This window comes from Micrasema longulum, unplaced genomic scaffold (genome assembly GCF_059751315.1).
Source record: "Micrasema longulum isolate JH-2025_06_02 unplaced genomic scaffold, ASM5975131v1 h1tg002463l, whole genome shotgun sequence".
In the NCBI taxonomy this organism is placed as follows: domain Eukaryota; kingdom Metazoa; phylum Arthropoda; class Insecta; order Trichoptera; family Brachycentridae; genus Micrasema; species Micrasema longulum.
The window spans coordinates 32,911-52,302 of NW_028279607.1; the positions used below are offsets into that span (position 1 = coordinate 32,911).

At 31.8% G+C, this 19,392-nt stretch overlaps 3 protein-coding genes and 1 long non-coding RNA gene across 9 annotated transcripts in view; 2 read left to right on the top strand and 2 right to left on the bottom strand.

Annotated features, from left to right (window-relative positions):
• Positions 1-521: 521 nt before the first annotated feature.
• LOC148272139 (uncharacterized) lies at positions 522-7,100 on the bottom strand. The gene is made up of 2 exons (XR_015824920.1): positions 7,051-7,100; positions 522-707 (listed from the first exon to the last, which is right to left on the bottom strand). It is a non-coding gene; the product is annotated as an uncharacterized LOC148272139 (long non-coding RNA).
• On the top strand, positions 3,633-9,951 carry LOC148272140 (uncharacterized). Of its 3 annotated transcripts, none has more exons than XM_088240463.1 (2): positions 3,633-3,863; positions 9,013-9,951. In XM_088240463.1, the coding sequence occupies exons 1-2, from the start codon at positions 3,767-3,769 to the stop codon at positions 9,354-9,356; spliced, it is 441 nt and encodes a 146-aa protein (XP_088096589.1). In that variant the 5' UTR covers positions 3,633-3,766; the 3' UTR covers positions 9,357-9,951. The 3 variants fall into 3 exon arrangements, 1 of the variants encoding a protein (XP_088096589.1); XR_015824918.1 differs by lacking the exon at positions 3,633-3,863 and adding an exon at positions 5,883-6,048; XR_015824919.1 differs by lacking the exon at positions 3,633-3,863 and adding an exon at positions 7,763-8,234.
• A 1,172-nt stretch (positions 9,952-11,123) lies between these two features.
• On the bottom strand, positions 11,124-17,276 carry LOC148272141 (uncharacterized). Of its 3 annotated transcripts, none has more exons than XR_015824917.1 (7): positions 16,814-17,276; positions 16,583-16,731; positions 14,575-15,662; positions 13,604-14,151; positions 12,636-12,932; positions 12,306-12,478; positions 11,124-11,700 (listed from the first exon to the last, which is right to left on the bottom strand). XR_015824917.1 is itself a non-coding variant. In XM_088240461.1 (7 exons), the coding sequence occupies exons 1-6, from the start codon at positions 17,031-17,033 to the stop codon at positions 12,352-12,354; spliced, it is 1,479 nt and encodes a 492-aa protein (XP_088096587.1). In that variant the 5' UTR covers positions 17,034-17,276; the 3' UTR covers positions 11,124-11,700; positions 12,306-12,351. The 3 variants fall into 3 exon arrangements, 2 of the variants coding, with proteins under 2 accessions (XP_088096587.1, XP_088096588.1); XM_088240461.1 differs by having other exon boundaries at positions 14,575-14,712; XM_088240462.1 differs by lacking the exon at positions 11,124-11,700 and adding an exon at positions 11,712-11,844 and having other exon boundaries at positions 14,575-14,712.
• Positions 17,277-17,442: 166 nt separating this feature from the next.
• Positions 17,443-19,392, top strand: part of Ddx1 (ATP-dependent RNA helicase Ddx1) — a 55,302-nt gene continuing 53,352 nt past the window's right edge. For both annotated transcript variants that reach the window (XR_015824921.1, XM_088240466.1), the window contains exon 1: positions 17,443-17,978. Coding sequence is in view for 1 of the 2 variants with exons in the window: in XM_088240466.1 (XP_088096592.1) it covers positions 17,529-17,978 (450 nt within the window). In the remaining variant the exon portion in view is untranslated. The remainder of the gene's footprint in view (positions 17,979-19,392) is intronic.

Here is a 19,392-nt window from a genome sequence, read left to right on the forward strand (position 1 = left end):
GTTGTGAAAATAGTTCTTAGTAATTTATTATTTTTTCTTTATATATTTTAATGAAAGCCTACTAAATGATTGGTTCAGTTTTTATTGTATTATTCTTAAAGCCATTTTGGATTGGAATTCCTTATGCCACATTTATAATATTCTTGTCAGTTTGTGTTTTCAAGTTGATAAAAAACTACAAAACCTACTGTATTTTTATACTAATCAAATAATTTAGTAGCCAATACTAAATTGTAATGTTACCAGTAATATATGTGATGAATTGGTAGAAGTTTTAGAAACTAAAATCAAATTAGTTCATAGTGAACACACCATTAGTATTTTGTAGTTTAGGCATAGATTTATATTATCATATAAAGGTCTTATTTTTTGAGAGCTACTAAAGGATCTCTAAGCATTCATTTTCATATGAGATTAATTATTCAAAAGTATCAAGTTGAAGAATGCAAAATGCTTAGATTCATTAAAAACGTTTTTCAAATGTTATTTAATTTATATTAACATAATTATCACATGAAACTGTTGAAACATTTTTCATCAACGTATAATTAAATAGACATGTTACAAATGCAAAAAAATGACATTTCAATTCGTAAGTAATTGCCTTTCGTGCCTCCATTATCTTACGGACTTGCATCAGACTTCATCTTACGCAGAAAAATGATGCTTTATGTGATGAAAAAATGCTTCAATTGCATTGCAACTGTCTGAAAAAAATTGAAAAACAAAACAGATGTATCATTTCATTGGTAAATTGAGTCCAATTTATGGAATAAGTAGATAATTGGTTATATTTTTAAGTACAATTTGTAGTAACGAGTAACACATAAATTTGAACTAAGGAAATATGCATATCTCTTTCTTAAATGAATAGTTTTACATGTTTATTGTGTTTAGATATCTTTTTTTCCAAATTATTGAGGTAATGCAATATTTGTTATATCTTAGATGTAACTATTGTAGGAGTTACGGGTTTATATTGTAATATTATACGTCAGTGTTTTTCATAGATGGCTTTGTATATGCACATTTTTTTGTAAGTTTATTTTAAATAGTTTCAAATAAAATACTTCAGAGTATACTTTGATAGAAAATGGCATTTTAAAACACATTCCCAATACATAACAGAAAAGCTCATTTATCGGTAGATCGATAAATTAATAATATACCCTTTTGTAAATACTATTTGTCGATACTTTTTCAATGGAATAAAGGGGAATTCAAAAGATTAAATTCTACAGAATAAGCAAAATAAGGCAAAGCCAACGTATATATAAAAATGTAGAAATAATGCTTAAAGAAATTGGCTTTCTCACAATTCAGCAAAAATATTATGTTGCAATTGTAATTCATAAAATAATTAAGCGGTTAAATCAAATAAAAGGTATTATAAAATTCAACCAGCAATGTCATACATATGAAACCAGCGATAAAAAATATTAGACTACCAATGAGAAGAAAGACAGAAAAAAGGGAAATAGAAAGCATCAAAATATTTTTAAAACATGTTCTTGGTAAATGTTCACATTAGTTTTTAAGGTCTTCTGATCTAACTTAATAATGCATAGGTAGTAAGATAAAATGTTATTTTGAATAAATAACCCCATATGAAAAAGACCCCGCTACATCTGAAGTGTTGAAAAATTGACCTTTTATTCATTCTTCATAAAACAATCATACTTAGATCGATAAGACGTTCATTATTTTGTACTTTTATATAATTACAAATTAGTTGTAAGCCCATCCTTAGCCAATAATAATTAGTTTTGTACATTAGTATTTAATTTTAATATTCAATGAGAAATGATTTGAACAATAGGCATATCAAGAATAAACATTGTACACTCTATAAAACCATTTTAATATTTTGCTATCAGCACTCACAAATTAATAAAGGTATCCCTACAAATGTTAGGAAAATAGAAATGTACATATTTACCGACATATTATACATACATAGCTCCAGAAACTTATCTGTAGAATTGAAAAGGGTGCCAAAGTAGATATAATATGAGAGGAGATTTTTTATTCCCAGAATGAAGCAGAGACGGACATTTATTATTCTTACCTCGTATCCCCTTTTCAGGTCACAAATTGTGTTCAATTTCGTTCGGTCATTTTGTTGCGGTCACTGAAACAAGAGTATTCTATTCTTGTAAATAGGGGTCAGTTCCAAACAAGCTCCTGACGTCAATGTACATCTATTGTGCTGGCTCCCCGTAAATCAATTCTCGGCCTCCAAGCAAAGTCTTTTAAGTAATGGGCTATTGCGTAGGAGGCAAATGCTCTCACACCCTCGTGTTTAACCAATGGTCTATTGAGGATGCGGCTTCTTTCGTGATATACAAGCATCACATTCACATAAAATGTATAAAGGTATTTCATCATCTGCACTGCAGAATCTTTATCTAGAAGCTTCAGAGAGATTCATTCTAGCAACGTGTTTATTCAATATGCAGTGCCTTGTAAGGGCTCTAGTAATAACCCTCCCAGTAACAAATGTAAACAAAGTCAATTGCATTTGATAGGCGCCGTGGCACAGTTGGTTAGACGGCTAACTGTGAAACTGGCGTCGCAGGTTCGATTCCCGCCAGTTGCCCGAAAAAAATCCAAGAAAGATTTTTTTCTTAATTGATCTGGGTGTTATGGTGTATTTTTCATTACCTCCTTCCATATCCACTCTGTTCCACCTGCTGACAAGCCTCAAAATAGAGGCTTAGCACCCGCACCTTGTAAAAAAGTCATTAATTTCTTTCTGCCTCATTCCGTGAATATAAAATCTCCTCTCGTAGTATTACCATTACCTGAATGAAAACTACCCCAGATTTCTGGTATATTATCTATTGCAGATAAACTATTCATTTATTTTTTTTTTAAACTAAGAGAAAATGTTCGATGCGATACGATACGATACAATACATATAATAGCGCTACATCACAATTATAATTTTTTTGCCAATGTCACATTTTAAAAGTATTTTTACTATGATCACATAAGTTGACAGATTTCATGGTTTCACTTCACTCACTTACTCTTTTTTTATATTTTGTCTTTATCAAATTAATATGCCCTTTGATTAATTAATTCAATGTAAAAACATTGAATTCATTTATCAAATCAAAATCTAAATAGATGAAAACTATCACATGTGCGATGTGCATGTCAACACTCGCAGAGGGGTAACATTATCCAAATGGCATCTTTAGTTGCATTTTTCTATTCTACAGATAAGGCTGTAAATGTATAAATGTTGAAATAAAATAATATACATCTGTTTCTTACTTTCAAATGAATATTTGATTGGGTGATTTAAAATAATAGTTTTAAAGTTATAGAAAATTCAAGAATTGCCAGTTTGTAAGCTTGGTAACATTGTTCATTTTACTTTGTGACTTTGTTACCTACCTAAGTAGATATAACAACTTTACTATTTTTTGTATCCTAGAACCAAATTTTGAATTAAGTGTGTAAAGTAGGTACTTATATTTGATTTTTTAAATGTGCATTTGAATTTTGTATTCTTTTTATATTCAAATAAAAGAAATGTATAGAAAAGCCATTTTGTTTTACTATCTAACTTTCAAGTAACACTATATCAAAATTAATTAAATTTGCAATAGCAGGACCGAATCCAGAAACAACCTATTGACATTTTTTTTCAAACATTTGAACATAATATATGCCTCAGTGTGAGAAAGATATTGAAAAGAGGGAAAATGGCGAAAACGGGGTAAAAGATTAACTAAAATCAACCTTGGCAAATAAATGTTTGTCGCAGGAGGCAAAACAGTTCACAGTGGAGTCCTGGCGCTGGACTCTTATGTATGGAAGCGAACTATAGAATTGGAAAACACGGATGAATGTAAGCTGGAAATACAATCTTTCAGGTGAAAGTGTGATAAAATTTTGTACAACAGGTGCACAAATGTCAAGATCCTTACATTATGTAAGACAGATAAGCATTATCGACAAAATCGAGGAGTTCTGGGTTGGTTTGAACATGTAGAGTGAATGGACAGTTAAAAAGATTTACAATACGAATTTTAATAAATGTAGAAACGAAAACCAAGAAAAACATGGCATGATCAAATCCAAGAAATACTTGAAAATGGACAGGTCAAAAATTGGAATAATCAGCGTACATGTATGAGATATATGAATGCAGAGGAAGCGAGGTCAGTTCACAAAGACAAAGTGATCATTCCATCTTCTCTGGCTACCCGTAAGGTGAAATGGCGTTATGGTTTTGTTTGTTGTTTATTACATGCCTTTGACAACTTTGTTAAACAGCAAAGACACTTCTTTGCGCATTTTTTTTCCTAATTTAACACAAGACAGAGGTTCCATAAAGCTGAAAAACAAAGAATTTTTGAAATACAAAATAAAAATAATATAGTATGTAAACATAGTTATAGTGCCTACGTGCAACATTGTGTCTAGGAATGGCAATGGAGAAAAAGAAAGTGCATACTTCTTCAATCTCATTTAGTTTACTTCAATCTCATTTAGTCTCTGCTGACGAGTTGTATGTATGCAACTCAGCAGGACTTTAATTTAAGAATTTTTTGTAAATATTTTTGAAAAATAAAAGTTGTACATAGGAAATAGATACTTCTGACATTACAACTATAACCAATTAACCAAAAATTAATCTGTTTATAAATATTTAAAATTCAATTTATTATAACTAACGTATACAACATACATAATGTGCCTATGTGTACATCACAATATGTGTGTTAATTTATAAACTTAATATGTATCTTATATTTTATTACTTTTTAACTATGTTATGCAATTTTTCCACTTTACTCACTGTGTAACATTCACCATTATCCCTATGTTCAAACATCCATATTTACTTAACTATTCCATCTGTTTACTTTTGTGAAGTAAAAGGGCTGAAAATTCCAATTGGAAGAGCAATGAGGAACTTCAGCCCTACAGGAAATTGGATACAAAAAGTATTTTCTTGTGCGTGGTAAAAATTAGACCATTAAATCGTATGGCAAAGTTTCTTGAAAATGTACAAAAAAATAATAAAAAATATTTTAATAAAAACGCACTACTTTGATCGACGTCACGCTGTGAATAATATTTTGTTGGCTTACCGTAAACGAACCGATCGGAAGAACAATTGAGAACAACCTCTGACGTCACGTGCGGAGTTATTTCAGAAATACAAAACTTTAAAAAATCATAGCGCTAATAATACAACATACATAATATCGAACCATTGCTCAAGGTTTCCTGGGCCACGATTACAAACGCTATCTTCATCGGTACATATCAAGACGGTATAAATCGATATTTATGTACGAAAATGTATATATTTCAATGAAAATTTAAAGTGTCTTCATCGGTAACTTAGAAAACTTAATTTTACTTTGTAAATAAAATTGAAGATAAATGTCAACTTCCCATTATAAAACAGGCTGTGGTTTGATATGTTGTCCCGATTTAACGCCTTAAATATGTTTATGTATTTTTTAATGTTATTTGGTCTAATAAATTTATTTGAGTTTGAAAACTTTTATCGATGTGGATGAGGTACATTTAATGAATTATTCCACCTACTAGACAACGCCTAAAAATACTTAAATATAAAAATTATAGTTCTTTTTATACCAGTCAGTCTAGAGGTCCATATATTCCATTCTCAAAAATGTCTGCAAACATTTAGACATGCTGAAAGTATTATTGAAATATTTTGCGCTTAATATTGTCAATGATGTTTTCATTTAAGCAAACACTTTTCAAATATCTGAATAATAAATCAAAATACTATATTCCTCACAAAATTTCAGCTCTGTTGCAATATCCGGTGATTGATAATCACTTCCCGTTTACTATTAAAAGGAGTTTACACATATAAAAAGACACTTCACGATCCATTATCCTTACAAAAGGGGAAAATTCATCCTACCGCCACAAGCCTGGAATACTAATCGACTTATTTAACTCCATTATTTAAATTCACTTTATCAACATGCTTCTACATCGGTATATCACACTATTACATTTTGTAATATTTACACTTCTACATGGTAAGAATAATTCACTCTAATTACTAATTAAGTTGCATTATCAGAAAGGGTCGATGGAATAGTAAAAATGAATAATTTATGGCAAATGCAATTAGTTTTGAACACATATGAACTTTATCAAATGCTAATTAGTTTCCTGTGTAGTAGGGATATGAAATGAATATAATTGTTATTTTTATATTTATGAAATATTTTCTGCATGTTTATAATTTTTATTTTTTTTTAAAGATAAAGAGAAATCCTTTAAGTTCTTAATCTTTACTCAAATATGGAAATTTTCAGACCAATTCTTAAAAGTTGTAAATAACTTGTGCTGAAAAAATGGAAATTGAGTTGTGTAAATCAATCCTCAAATCTATGTTTTATCAAATATTTTTGTATGTGCTTTAAACCAGTTATATCGAGTTTGGCTTCTTCTAATTCATTGAATTAACATAATGATTTTCAAAGGTTTTTTATTTAAAAAGGCCTTCAATAAAAAAAAAACTGTGTTTTTGCCTCTCCTGTCGAACAAGTGTATCTTAAGCTATGGTTTCCAAAGAAAGCGTTGCCGTTATTTAACTGTGATGCGGAGCAGTGTGGTTACTTAGTAGCCGTTATCATCTAAATTTATTAACTTATTTTTATAAAACTGAGACATGTTACGGCATAAAATGAACAATATAGAAAAACTTAGCATTATGAGTAGGATTTGAAAAATGAGGAGTCATTAGAAATATAAAAATATCGTTTTGAGGAGAGTGCTAGAGTTTTCATTTCAACATTTAATGCAAATATCACAAAAATCTCATTAGTACTTATTTTCAAACACAAAAATGTTCACCGCTACGTATGAAAAAAGTTTTTTAACTGTTTGTACCACTATGACGGGGGATCGCGCCACTTGCCCGTTGGCAGACGAACACTCGTAATTGTCTGGTTCGCGGAGTGTTATCTTTATGCTGTGCTACTGAACCATAATATAATGAATGCAATTCCTACCTTGCACTGAGGTTCTGGTACCTTGTTATTTGGAACTTGTCTCGCGGCAGTCAGGATCAGATCAAATCGTGGGGTCATGAAGGAAGGGCACTTGAGATGGTTTCTTGATTATTATTATTTCACGACAGAGTGAATTAAATTAATTATTAACCGCAAAAATAACTGGTTCGCGATCGCGGTGAGAATTATCTAAGCTCATGAATACTGACAGTTCCGTTATTAACAATTGTTCTTTTGTTATATGCATTTTAATAATTTTGAATATTGAATATGTTGAGCCGGAGACAAAAATGTGGTACCTACCCACAGTAAGAAACGCAACATCTTAACCAGGGCCCAGTATGCAGCAAATAAATCCAACAAAGTAAATGTGGCGCAACCAACGGGCGTTCTGCAAATAAAAGGACCGTTGTTTGACGTTCTGCTCACACGCTCTCTAGAAAACCTGCGCTATCTGGTTTGTATAAACAATGTTTTAATGACGTCATTCACCGCCACATGACGGCCACCAGATGATGGCACCTATCTTAGGAAACCATAGCTTTATTCTCCATAAAACCTTTTTTATTATTCATTTAAATGTTTCGCAGAATTGATCAATATTTGATGTTCAGATAAATTATTTTAATAAAAACTTTGTTTTTCTATTGACAATGTTTCAAAACCCGTTTCCTGGAAACCGTTTCAATTAGCCTTTTTTCCAATTACTCTACATATATAAGGGCCTTACTACGAATACAGCGAGTCAGTAGATAAGAACTTTCATAGCAAGTACCGGATATAATGTCTCGCTTATTAGTTAATAGTATTCGAGTAACACTTATGCTATTTTTAATTGTGTCGATAAATTGGGAGACTAAAGCCTTTCCTCAGCATAAGAATTTTCAGCGTACTCCAAAAACAGAATCCAAAGATAATTCGGAGTATTACAAAGACAAAGTTATTTCATTTCACAACATAAATATAAAATCAAATTACCAAGAAAGCAATGTAACATTTGATAGAAACAAAGTGCCCAATGTGGAAATTCAACAAACAAACCGAGAGATCTCACAGGAATCAATGCGATTTGTACATACACCTACAACAAAACCATTTGAAACTCAAATTGTGAAAAGTTCTAATGAAGAAGATGAAGAATCAATGGACGATGATAATTATTCTGAGGAATATTAATATGATTTTTCATTTGTGATATTTATAAAGTATGATTGTTATATTTTATATTAATTTTGATTTTAATTATTTTAATGAACAATTTATTGAGGACCATTGAATCGAGGATTCACATTATTTCATTCATGTTTTTAATATCAAATATTGTTGATACCCTATAAATATAATATATAAATTGTTGGGTTCAACATTCGAGGATTCCTTTTATAAAGTTATAGCCGTCAGTCAAAAAGACACTGGTAATGAAAAGTCAGCTATAGCCTTTGTGAATCTGAAGTAATTATATTTTGGAAGATTATTGTGTCCCTGTAAAAAACAGTCAGCAAAAAAAAAGTCCCAGTATGTCAGTCAAATAAGATTCATTTCAAACCATCAACTACGGTCCAGTCGGAAGCGAAATATTCCGAAAAACAAGATAGTTGTGATACGTGTTCATATGAGTGTTTATTATGAGAAAAAAGTGTAAGCGAATTTATTTTTTTAAATTGGTAAATTAGGTTACTATATTTTTTTAGTTATTATATTGTGTTACTCATTATAATTGTGTACTGCCATTTAAAAAAAACATGTATTGAACATAAATTTTAATAACTAGTTAGCCTTTCTGAAAAAGGTTGTCAAAATGTTGTTTTTGTTTTACGTTCCATGGTGCGTAATTTTTATCTACACTCCGTGAGACATTTAGATGTGATCAGTCAAACACTCTGAGGACATGTAGCCGCTACTCCATTCACAAAACATGGATGAAAGCTGCCTAGCGCGTAATACATAGTATAGTTCTAATGTATTAAATTCCTTTTTTTGTAGGTGCTACATCACTTTCAATTTCAAATATTGAAGAAAATTACATAAAGGACTTACAAAGGCTTGCAAGATCGATGGAAAACCAAAATCGAAATAATCACACGCTAATCATTTCCAAAAGGCAAGTGGACACCGGAACAGTCACGGACAAAACAGACAACAGTACTAGTAATGTTAATGTTGACGAGACAAAGAAGTCGACAGAACCTCACACCTCTCCACTGGCACCAGCACCGGGAGCTCCGGTTCCTTTACCGGGAAGTAAGCCCGCTGTCGTGATCGGCACTTTCCAAGCCCTCATGTTTACCGACAGCTCGGGACTCGAATCTAAGGTACCGATCGGTTAAACCACAGCCATCTTACCAATCGAGACATAGAAGATTCAGCAGTTTCATAGCAAGAATATGATGGATCAAAAAACCGATTTGATTAAGGCAACCTGGTGTAAGTGTCTGGTAAAGAAATTTGACATGCAATATTACATAACAGTCAATAAAACATTTTTTTGGGACAATTGACTCCCATGGGCAAGTTTAGTCATTATTTTTACAATATTTACATAATTTTTTTACATAAATTTTTCAATTACCTTTAAAAAAAACTGAACAAGGTGACAAACATTACCATAAAAAATGTCACGCATAGTTAGATAATAATGTCATTTATACATTCATTAAATTTAATTCAAATATATTATTGCCAAGGACAAGTGTGTTCATTCCTTTCTTTTGACAAAGTGTTTAAAATACCAAAATGGGTAAAAAAATGTATTTTATGTGTGGATAAAGTGAACAATGAGTTGACAAAACTAGTAATCGTAATGGAATAAAAGAACTTAAATGTTGAATATTATTGAACTATTAAAACTATTGAAATCATTTAATTGGTTTTAAATGTCTGAAAACCTGACTTATAAATTAAATACAAGTTTTTCGTCATAAAGTATTTTCTTCTTCGATGGCGCTACAGCACAAATTGAGCCTGGCCTCCTTCAACTTTTACCTCCAACTCCTGTCCTCAGCCGCCATCTTTCAATTTGCAACTTGTAGAAGCTGTCCTACTATTATTATGTTAAAAAAATACATTATAAAAAACTGACTTTATCAATAATGAATTGTAAGTGAACCTGCGTAAATTATATATTTTTTTAAAGCGATTAAACAACCAGAGAGTTCCTATTGTGCTATTCTATAACCAAAGAAAATCAGGCAAACTAACATTTGACAGATTGCTCTGTATGAAGTGTTGCAGAATGGCCGGTGGAGGGGTAGCGACAGCTCTGGTTTACCCGGATTTGGTTCTCCCGGTTTTCTAACAAGCTAAACATACCTTATCACCGTCAAAATTGAGAAAATGAGATGGATGGTGACAGCAAATGTACATTCTAAATAACACTTTTGGTGGAGACTTTCAATCTAATCATCGATTCGAAAAGGCAATCTGACTTTTCTTCATACGAACATATTCCAATATTTTCTCCCTGGATTATGGCACTAGAGCAGAGTTTTTTCATACACTATAGATATTTACTATTGGCGTGTCCCTATCACTTTGTTTTTTTTTTATAAATTGTTCATTACGGGAACTAGGAACCAACAAAACATCATTAAAAAGCGACCAGTTTTATCCGCCATCTTTGGAAATGGTATACAAATATGATAACTATTTTTAAAAAACGCAAAAGATACAAAAACAGAAAATTAAATTCTGATACTCATTCTTAGAAAATCAACCAAATCGGTTTAGTTTTGGGGTGCGGTTAATGGGACAACGAAACCTCAATTTCGACAATTTCAATTAGGTCGTCTAGTTTTCTTTTTCACACAGTATCAGGGAGGAATTTACAAGAGAATGACAAATAAACAATGTTAAAATTTCTATTCATCAAAATTCTTGGCACCTCATATCATTTTGACAAATGCGATTTTGATAATGAAATATAGTCACAACTTATTAAAAAAAACAAGAATATTGCATTTTTGGAAATGACCATGTTTGTTTCGTATTGTCTGGATTTGGCTAGTTTTGAAATAAATGCCATTGGAGATGGACTGTTGTTTTGTACTTTGCCATTCATGTCAATCCATAAACAGGGTTCTGCTGAGATAAACTTCTTTTTAAAAAAAAAAAATGTTTATTCAAATTCAATAAATAACTCGGCAACAATGAAAAGTACAACACTTGAATACAAATATTAATAAAAAAGAAAAATAATAAATTTGATTTAAGAAAAACTAAAATAAATTTATTTCCCTATCCACATCCAGGGACACATAAGGTACTGCATTAATAACTTGGTAAAGAACTTCAGTAGCTAATTTAATTTAGAATAAAAAAAAAACACAAAAAAAAGCTTTTTCCTAGCAAAGCTATTAAGTTTTTTTTGTTCGTTTGTAATCTCTGTAACCATTTTGTGTATAGTGGCATGCTCACTTATTCTAGCGGCATATACGTAAGGCTGTACAATCATTTTCTTTTTTCTGCCAATGCAAAAACTCTATCCGCTTCTTTTTCTTCATGTATCATTTCGGGTCCCCCCAAAGTTGACGACCACTTGGGAGAAAGCTTCTATCCTGAGGAGTGCGAAACAGCTCCTCCATAATTCTAATCCCGGTCCGTTCTCGGATATTTCAAAGCCAGGAAAGCTGTTTTCTTCCGGCTCCGTCCCTCGATCTTCCTCTTCATGACGAGCTAAAGAAAGACATATATATCACCTCTCGACACATGGGCAAAATATGAAATCTTACGGAGCTTAACGGTGGTGAATAGTTTTCTATTTGTATTGGCTCTACGTAATACTTCAGTGTTGGTTATCTGCTGGCAAGAACAAATGACCTGTAATGGGAAAAATTAGTTCTATCTGATCTAAACAGCATCCCAATAACCGTAGAATTTTTGTTTTGACCCTCACAACCATTGGCCATCAATCTTATTTCTTTCTTCAATCAAAATTCAAATTATTTAGGCAGTGGAAAACTCAAGTGCCAATTTTGTTTGATCCTTTCAATGACATATCGCGGTGTAATTATTGCAACTAGTTAGCTTCAAAATCAGCATTCGTGAGTTACCCACAAAAAACACAGTTTTTTATCCTCCTCCGTGAATGCTACAAATAAAGAAGTCGTGCATTCAAATCAGCATAACATCATCATGATTGTAGAAAAATTATGCATGCGATTTTCATAAGAGCGGTTTGGTTATGGTTTATTTGAAAAGGTTCTGTCTTGCACACATATGCAAATATTTATTAAATATTTGAATAGACTGTAAAAACTCTAAGTCTAAAAATTACTTACAATCGTATGGCAATTAATTGAGCACCATTTAAAACAAGTACCAGAGTTAACCGATAGCATCAGGCCACTCTATAACAACGGAATATTCAGCGATGTCTGATTGGGGATAATACATCTCAGAAGTATCTTTAAGAACAACAGGCACTCCCGTATGCGTAACACATTGACTTTCCCTAGAAGAAAAAAATATAAACAATCAACAAGTCCATTCATATAGATCTAGCGCAAGCTCCTTAACAAAAGTTTTTAAGAGCGGACCAAAATATACAGTATTGTGCAAATTAATGAATTAAATGGACTGTAAATAAATAAACATACTTGTAAACTTACCCACTATTGGCGAGAAAATTTCCAACACTTTGATCTATATAAATATTTTTTACGTTCATATTGTCCGAAATAATTTCTCTGCTCAAAATGTCTTTGGCCGTATTCTTTAGTGTGACGGGCACATTTATTCTTTCTGGGTGTACTTCTCTTTGAATAATATTGACATTTTTATCAACTGGTAATTTCAAACGGGGAACATCATGTAGATGAGATTGGTCTTGAGATAAGCATTCATTTAATCTAAGGACTTTGGGCATTTGAGGAGAATGAAAATTATTTTTATGCTTTCCATATTTTCTAAAACATAAGTATAATAAAACCTTGAAAAGTATTCACACAGGCTACATAAATAGATTTAAAAAATAGTTTTAAGGTAAGAAACATGTTCAGAAGTACTCCATTTAGATGAGCAATTTAACATTTTCAAATATTTAATGTCAATAAGAGGATATAGTAAATAATTGATAATTATTAGGTGTTGTTAACATAAGTTGTGTCCATTTTTTTCCAAATTTAAAAATGAGCACCAAAAATAAAACAAAATGGTAAATGTTATACAAAAGAAAATTTTTGGCTCTACAAGATATTGCGTTTGCTTTTACATTATATGTATTATTTTATTACAAGCCTTCAAAATGGAATGTCGAGTAGACGAAAGTGAGCATTTTCGGAACATACTTTTGTTCGCATTTCTTCTTCATTATTTTACAACAAATCAGTCAATAATGTATTCTCCTAATTTGATTTCTCATCTTTCACAATATCTTATAGAGCAAAAATTTTCTTCCAAATGACTTATCATTATTACCATCTTGTTTACTTTAATTAAATGTTCATATTATTATTTTATCTGAAAAAATACCATTTCAGCTAGCGATATTTCTCATTAAATGTGCATGCTTACTGAATTCTTTCAACTATTTGCATTTTTTGTGTACCATAAAAAGCATAAATATTTCAATAAATACCTGTGATTTTGTCGAGTAGTAGATTCAGCATAACTTTTCTCAAATTGTGGACTGATATTTTCGGAAATTTGAGGGTCTATCTGATTCAGCATCTCGGTATCTTCAGGAAGCAAATCTGCCTTATTCAACGCCACCTGTATTAAGTCTGCTCCATCATCAGCACATGGTTCAATCTTCACAACAGAATGACTATTAAGTAAATCTGGCTTACTTGCCAATTCCGAAACGGTCGCAGCATTCTTCAGATTCTCTAGCAACTTTTCTAACTCTATATTGACATAATTTAAAACTTGTTCGTTCCAGACCTTGTGTGACGTTTCTGTTATATCACCAGTCAATCCTCTTAGCTTTGACTGGCCATTTTTAATTCTCTCTAACAATTCAAAAGATTTATTGGAAGGTTCCTTTTTTTTCTTTTTAGGCTTGGATTTAAATGTGGAAGGCAAATGCGAGTGAATATTTTCTTTAGATACAACCAGATAAACTCTATCCCGGTACAATATTTTCATTTTGGGATTAGTGTAGGCACTTTTCAACTGATTCATAACCTGAAAAATAACAATTATAATCATCACGGTTTATTAACCCTTCCTAGGGTCCCACAAGAATGTATCATAATTATTAAAACATTTTTCTGCTGAATTCATTCAATAATAATTCACATTTGTCTTTATTTTCCTTCTGTGCAAACAGCAAACATTACAATTCATTACTCTACAGTTAAATATTATTCAATATGTTGGTTTGCTATTTGGTAGACTTTTTCCAGCTTTAACCACAAAAATCCGAATTTCCTGCTTTACATTTTACATGCATGTGGAAATCCAGCAATCCAACTCTCCTTGCTTTACCGCCCCGCCAACGGTAGGCGCAATATTAGATCAGTGCTGTTCACTTAGGTTCTTCATTTAAGTCCTATTATAAAACTAACTAACGAAGCTAGTAAAGCAAACACAATTAATAACACTTACTTTTCTCCGAACGTGGCAATTATCACCAGGTTTCACAGAATATTCCGGAAAAAATCTAATAATACGAATATTCAATTTTGCTGGGCATCCAACTTTATTCCATTTTCTTGATCTTTGCTTTGTTTGAGATGTTTTAGTCTGCAAATGGCATTTGAAAATATCTTAAAATAGTTCGTCCTTTCTAACAAATATTTTGTGACACCATCGTAACGCTCCTGCCTCCAATCATTCTCTGTTCCAAGCAGAGAAAATTTGTTTATGATTCCTTGAATTTTACATTTTAAAAATAGAACTATTATTTGATTATTGCAGTCTAGTACTTACTTATCTTTTTGGTGGATAAATTAACTAGTACCTACATTGTGGCATATAATTTATGTTTCATACTTAGTTAATTTAAATTACAATTTGCTTATTATTTCATTTAAAATAAAATACTTACTTAAAATGGCATCGACTAGTAACAAACTTTGTATGACGCAAATGCGTTTTGTAATCATTAAAACATAGGTTTTAATGATTTAGTTAGTAAATAGTTAAATGAGGCTATTGATGGGACTCCGGATAATAAAGACACATTTTTGGCTTCTGTTAGTGATATAAAAAATATTGAAAAATCTTATATTTGAAGCACTAACTTTGTGGTTATTTATTATAATAAAATAAATAAAAAACCACTTTGTTTTTAACCACTTTTTTTTCTACCAACCGGTTTCAAAGCTATTTTCTGAATTTGCTATCTGATAGAAAATAATCATAATTTCAATAAAGACACTGGATTAAAAGTTCTTCATGTTGAAAATAAAATATTAAAATTAGACAACTTGGAAATCTTAGAAATTAAAAATGCGATTCATAACAAGAAAAAAAACAAATAAACAATATTTCCTTAAGTGATCTCACATTACCATCCTTACAAGACAAAAAGACTTGATTTGTTAGTTTCATACACAGCATAAAATAGGATAGAATTCATTAGTTAAGTATACCTTGATAAAGAAGCTTTTATAGCTTTGAAACCGGTAGGTAGATTATTTATTTTAATATCAATAAATCATTTGCAGATTACTAGATGTCGCTTTTGAACACTAAAAAGGATGAAATAGAATTATTAGAATCAGATACAAATTATTGTAAACAATTTTTAAATGATTATTATGAAATGAGAAAAAAGATTTTTCAGCGTAAAAAGACACACAAATGGTACTAATAATAATAATATCGACGCATGTCTGCCAAAATTAAATCTTGTAAAATATTCAGGATTAGTATTACATTTTAATTTTATTAGGACATTTAACTCTCTTATACATTTGGATGCAAGGCTTTACCCAGTTTAAAAAATGCATTATTTGATTGAATGTTTATCGGGCGAAGCATTGAATATTATTCGTCATTTGCCTATAACTCAGGAGAATTATATGGTGGCATACAATCTGCTAGTTCAGCATTACAAAAATAAACACATTTTACCAGAAACTCATATTGAAAATATATTATCGTATGCAGTTAAATTAATAAAAAAATTCAATTATTCTTATATGAAAATTTGTCCACTCTGCAAGCATTAGATTTTTCAATAGTTCAATGGTAATTTTTGCTGTTACATATTGTGCTGAAAAAACTACCAGTTGGTTCACGAACTTAATTTGAAGTACCTACATGATGAAAATATTCCTTACTTGAATCAACTATGTAAAGGTGTCGAGACTAGAGAAAACAATAATCTCGAAAGTCAGCATTGTTCAACCTGGACTATTATTTATTTGGACGACTATACAAAGACGACACTCTAGAAAGCCGAAGTTAGCTAATTGCGGCTGACAGTCTCTTTCTTAAGCCCGATGTTTGCTACTTACTGCCGGCTACTGAACTATAGAGAATTGGTACCAGTTAAATACCATATCAAAAATATATGTAAATTGAATCGGCCTGTTTTCAGGCATGAAAATCTCTGACATATGATTCTGGATTTTTTTGTTAAACAAAAATAATTCATTTTGCTTACCACATCTGTATCTTCAGATCTTGTCTTAGATTTTTTAGATGGCCCAGAAATACAATCCATTTGAAGATGAGAGAGAATACAAAACGGAGCACAACCAACTTGTATGTTAAAATGTTCCTTGCGAAAATGAAAGAACAATCGCGGCATTTCTAAAAGAAACACAAACAGTTTTGAAATAGCCCATTAAAAAAACAGTCGTTATTCAGCAATCAACAATGCGATGGTACTTACCCGATACATCTTTTTGCAAACTATTTCGGATGACAAATGGGTAACCGAGAAGTCGAATTTGTTTGAAGAAAATGTTACACTGATCTATTCCCCCCGGAATATACCCTGTATAAACATCATTTTTATTTTGAAAATCACACAAAACTTTCGATAAAGCTGTTCCAAAATTTTCCGAGGTAGCGGAATAGCAATGGTCGTCACGTTCGTCACAATGCATCATTTTTAAGTTTTTAAAAATCTAAATAATAACAGCTTATTTCGATGAATTTGACATGAATTTGGAAGTGCTATATTCTACTAAGTTTCACTTGATTCTTCACACCTTATTTTTGTTCTACTTGTTTACTTCCTAACGTTCCTGCCACTTTCACCGCTTTCTTTCTACTTCCTACTTCTCAGACTCAACACATATAATTATTATTGTAAATTGTAACCTAACTTTTGATTTGACACTTTTGACAGTGATTTTACCATAGAAATATATAAATTTCTTCTTCTTCGTTTTATATTGTGGTTACCCAAGTGCAAAAATAGATGCCCTAAATATTTTTGAAATTTTACTGTTCTTTTTTTTAGAAAATGGGTAACACTTGGATGAACGCCAAATTCCATAGACAAACGCAAATATCACGTCAACGGTGACGTTTCGTGCGAGCTGTTCCGCTTTTACTGCCGGTGCTGCAATTTCCTTTAAATTGCATAAAAACCTGACAGAATGACCGCCTTCGAGGAATTCGGAGTGCTTCCCGAAATAGGGAAAGCCGTAGACGAAATGGAATGGTCGCTGCCAACCGACGTTCAAGCCGAAGCGATCCCTCTAATCCTCGGCGGAGGAGATGTTTTGATGGCGGCTGAGACCGGCAGCGGCAAGACTGGCGCTTTCTGCCTCCCTATCCTGCAGATCGTGTGGGAGACCCTCAAGGACCTGGCGGAAGGGAAAGGGAGTAAAATAATCCAGTCGACTTCGCCGAATTGTACGCTTAGTTTCTTCGATAGAGGAGAAGCCCTCGCCGTCACTCCCGACGGCTTGCGTTGCCAGTCGCGGGAGTTCAAGTCCTGGCACGGCTGCAGGGCCACGAAAGGAGTTGTCGGGAAGGGAGCTTATTATTACGAGGCGACTGTGACGGACGAAGGCCTCTGCCGGGTCGGTTGGTCGACACAAGCTGTAAGTAAAATTGTGCAAATTACAAGTCAAGTGATGAAGAGAAAATAAATATTATAATTGTCACCTGAAATCTAATATTGTTGATTTATTTGTGAATTGTCGGCCCCGTGGTGTAGAGGTCAGCGCGTTTGCCTACCATACCAGAGGGCTCGGGTTCGATTCCCGGCATGGTTGAGATGACATATTGATTTAAAAAGGTGTTTTCACACTAGAATATTTCAGTCCCTGGACTGGCACCTGAAGTGTAAGACTGATCACCTTACCTTTATGTAACAAAAATGATCAAGATTGCTGCGATTTGTGTACCAATGCAGTGCCCTATTCACCATTAGGTGCGGAAAGCGTTTTTTTTGTACTTATTCAAGAAGGTAAACATGAACAGTAAATATAAATGAAACAATAATGAAACCCAAACCGCAAAACCGGGTTGTCAGCAAGTTTCTTATTTTTCCTTTACAAAGAAAAAAGTTAGAGAAATTATATAAATTTTAAAAGTAATGTAAACATTATTATAAACTAAAAGCATACGTAGTTTTTACACAAAATTAATTAACAAAAATTTAAATAGATGACGGTCAACATAAATAATAATCAATATAAAGCCTTTTTACATATTAGCCATTTAATATTTTTTTTCTTAAACGATTTGTCAACATTTTCTTTTAAGATTTGCTTAGGAATCTTATTGAAAATTTTAGGAATTGTATAATGAAGTGTTCTTTGGCCAAACTTGTTTACAAACCTCGGTACTGACAAGCCTTCACGTTGTGCTAGCCTTGTATTATGCGTATGTATATACCTTTTTTGTTAGTTACTATCAAATCGATATCTAGTAACAAATTTGAGCCATAGAATAGCCTTTACGGACAGGCACCTTTGCTTTTTAAAAAGTTCGGGTACCTCTTCCTTATCAATTCTAGCTGATCTGTCAATTAATATAAGAGCCGAGTTTTGTAAAGATTGAATTTTTAATGTTGGTTTTACAAGAAAGGCCCCAAATGATGATGATATTTATTTTAATTATTTTATAGTTCTATGCTAGTAATTTACTTCATAAATTTACAAACTAAACAAATAAATACAAATAAAATCAATAAATATATCATTTTTAAGATTCATTCATTTCAAACTGCATATTCCTATATAACAAATCAACTACATGTATTTGTTAAACTTTTTGAATTTACCTACTCTGGAGGATCGCAGGAAAATAACTGACCTAATATTTTTATATAAAATCATTAATTCTAAATTCGATTGTTGCGAACTCCTGGATTTAATCAATATTAATATTCCAATACGTAGAAATAGACAAAATAGTCTATATTATTGTCACCCTTCGAAAAACCAACTATCTTTGTCCCTCACCAATACCGCATATGCACAGACTAAAAAACGAATGTACCTCTCATAT

What these genes read in the sequence shown, in the direction of transcription:
- LOC148272140 (XM_088240463.1), top strand. Translation starts at nt 3,767, where the DNA reads ATGTTTGTCGCAGGAGGCAAAACAGTTCACAGTGGAGTCCTGGCGCTG. An exon ending in ATTGGAAAACACGGATGAAT is followed by an intron (nt 3,864 to 9,012) that starts GTAAGCTGGAAA and finishes CTTTTTTTGTAG; the next exon opens with GTGCTACATCACTTTCAATT.
- LOC148272141 (XM_088240461.1), bottom strand. Translation starts at nt 17,033, where the DNA reads ATGATGCATTGTGACGAACGTGACGACCATTGCTATTCCGCTACCTCG. An exon ending in ACTACTCGACAAAATCACAG is followed by an intron (nt 12,933 to 13,603) that starts GTATTTATTGAA and finishes CTTATGTTTTAG; the next exon opens with AAAATATGGAAAGCATAAAA. An exon ending in AATTTTCTCGCCAATAGTGG is followed by an intron (nt 12,479 to 12,635) that starts GTAAGTTTACAA and finishes TTTTTCTTCTAG; the next exon opens with GGAAAGTCAATGTGTTACGC.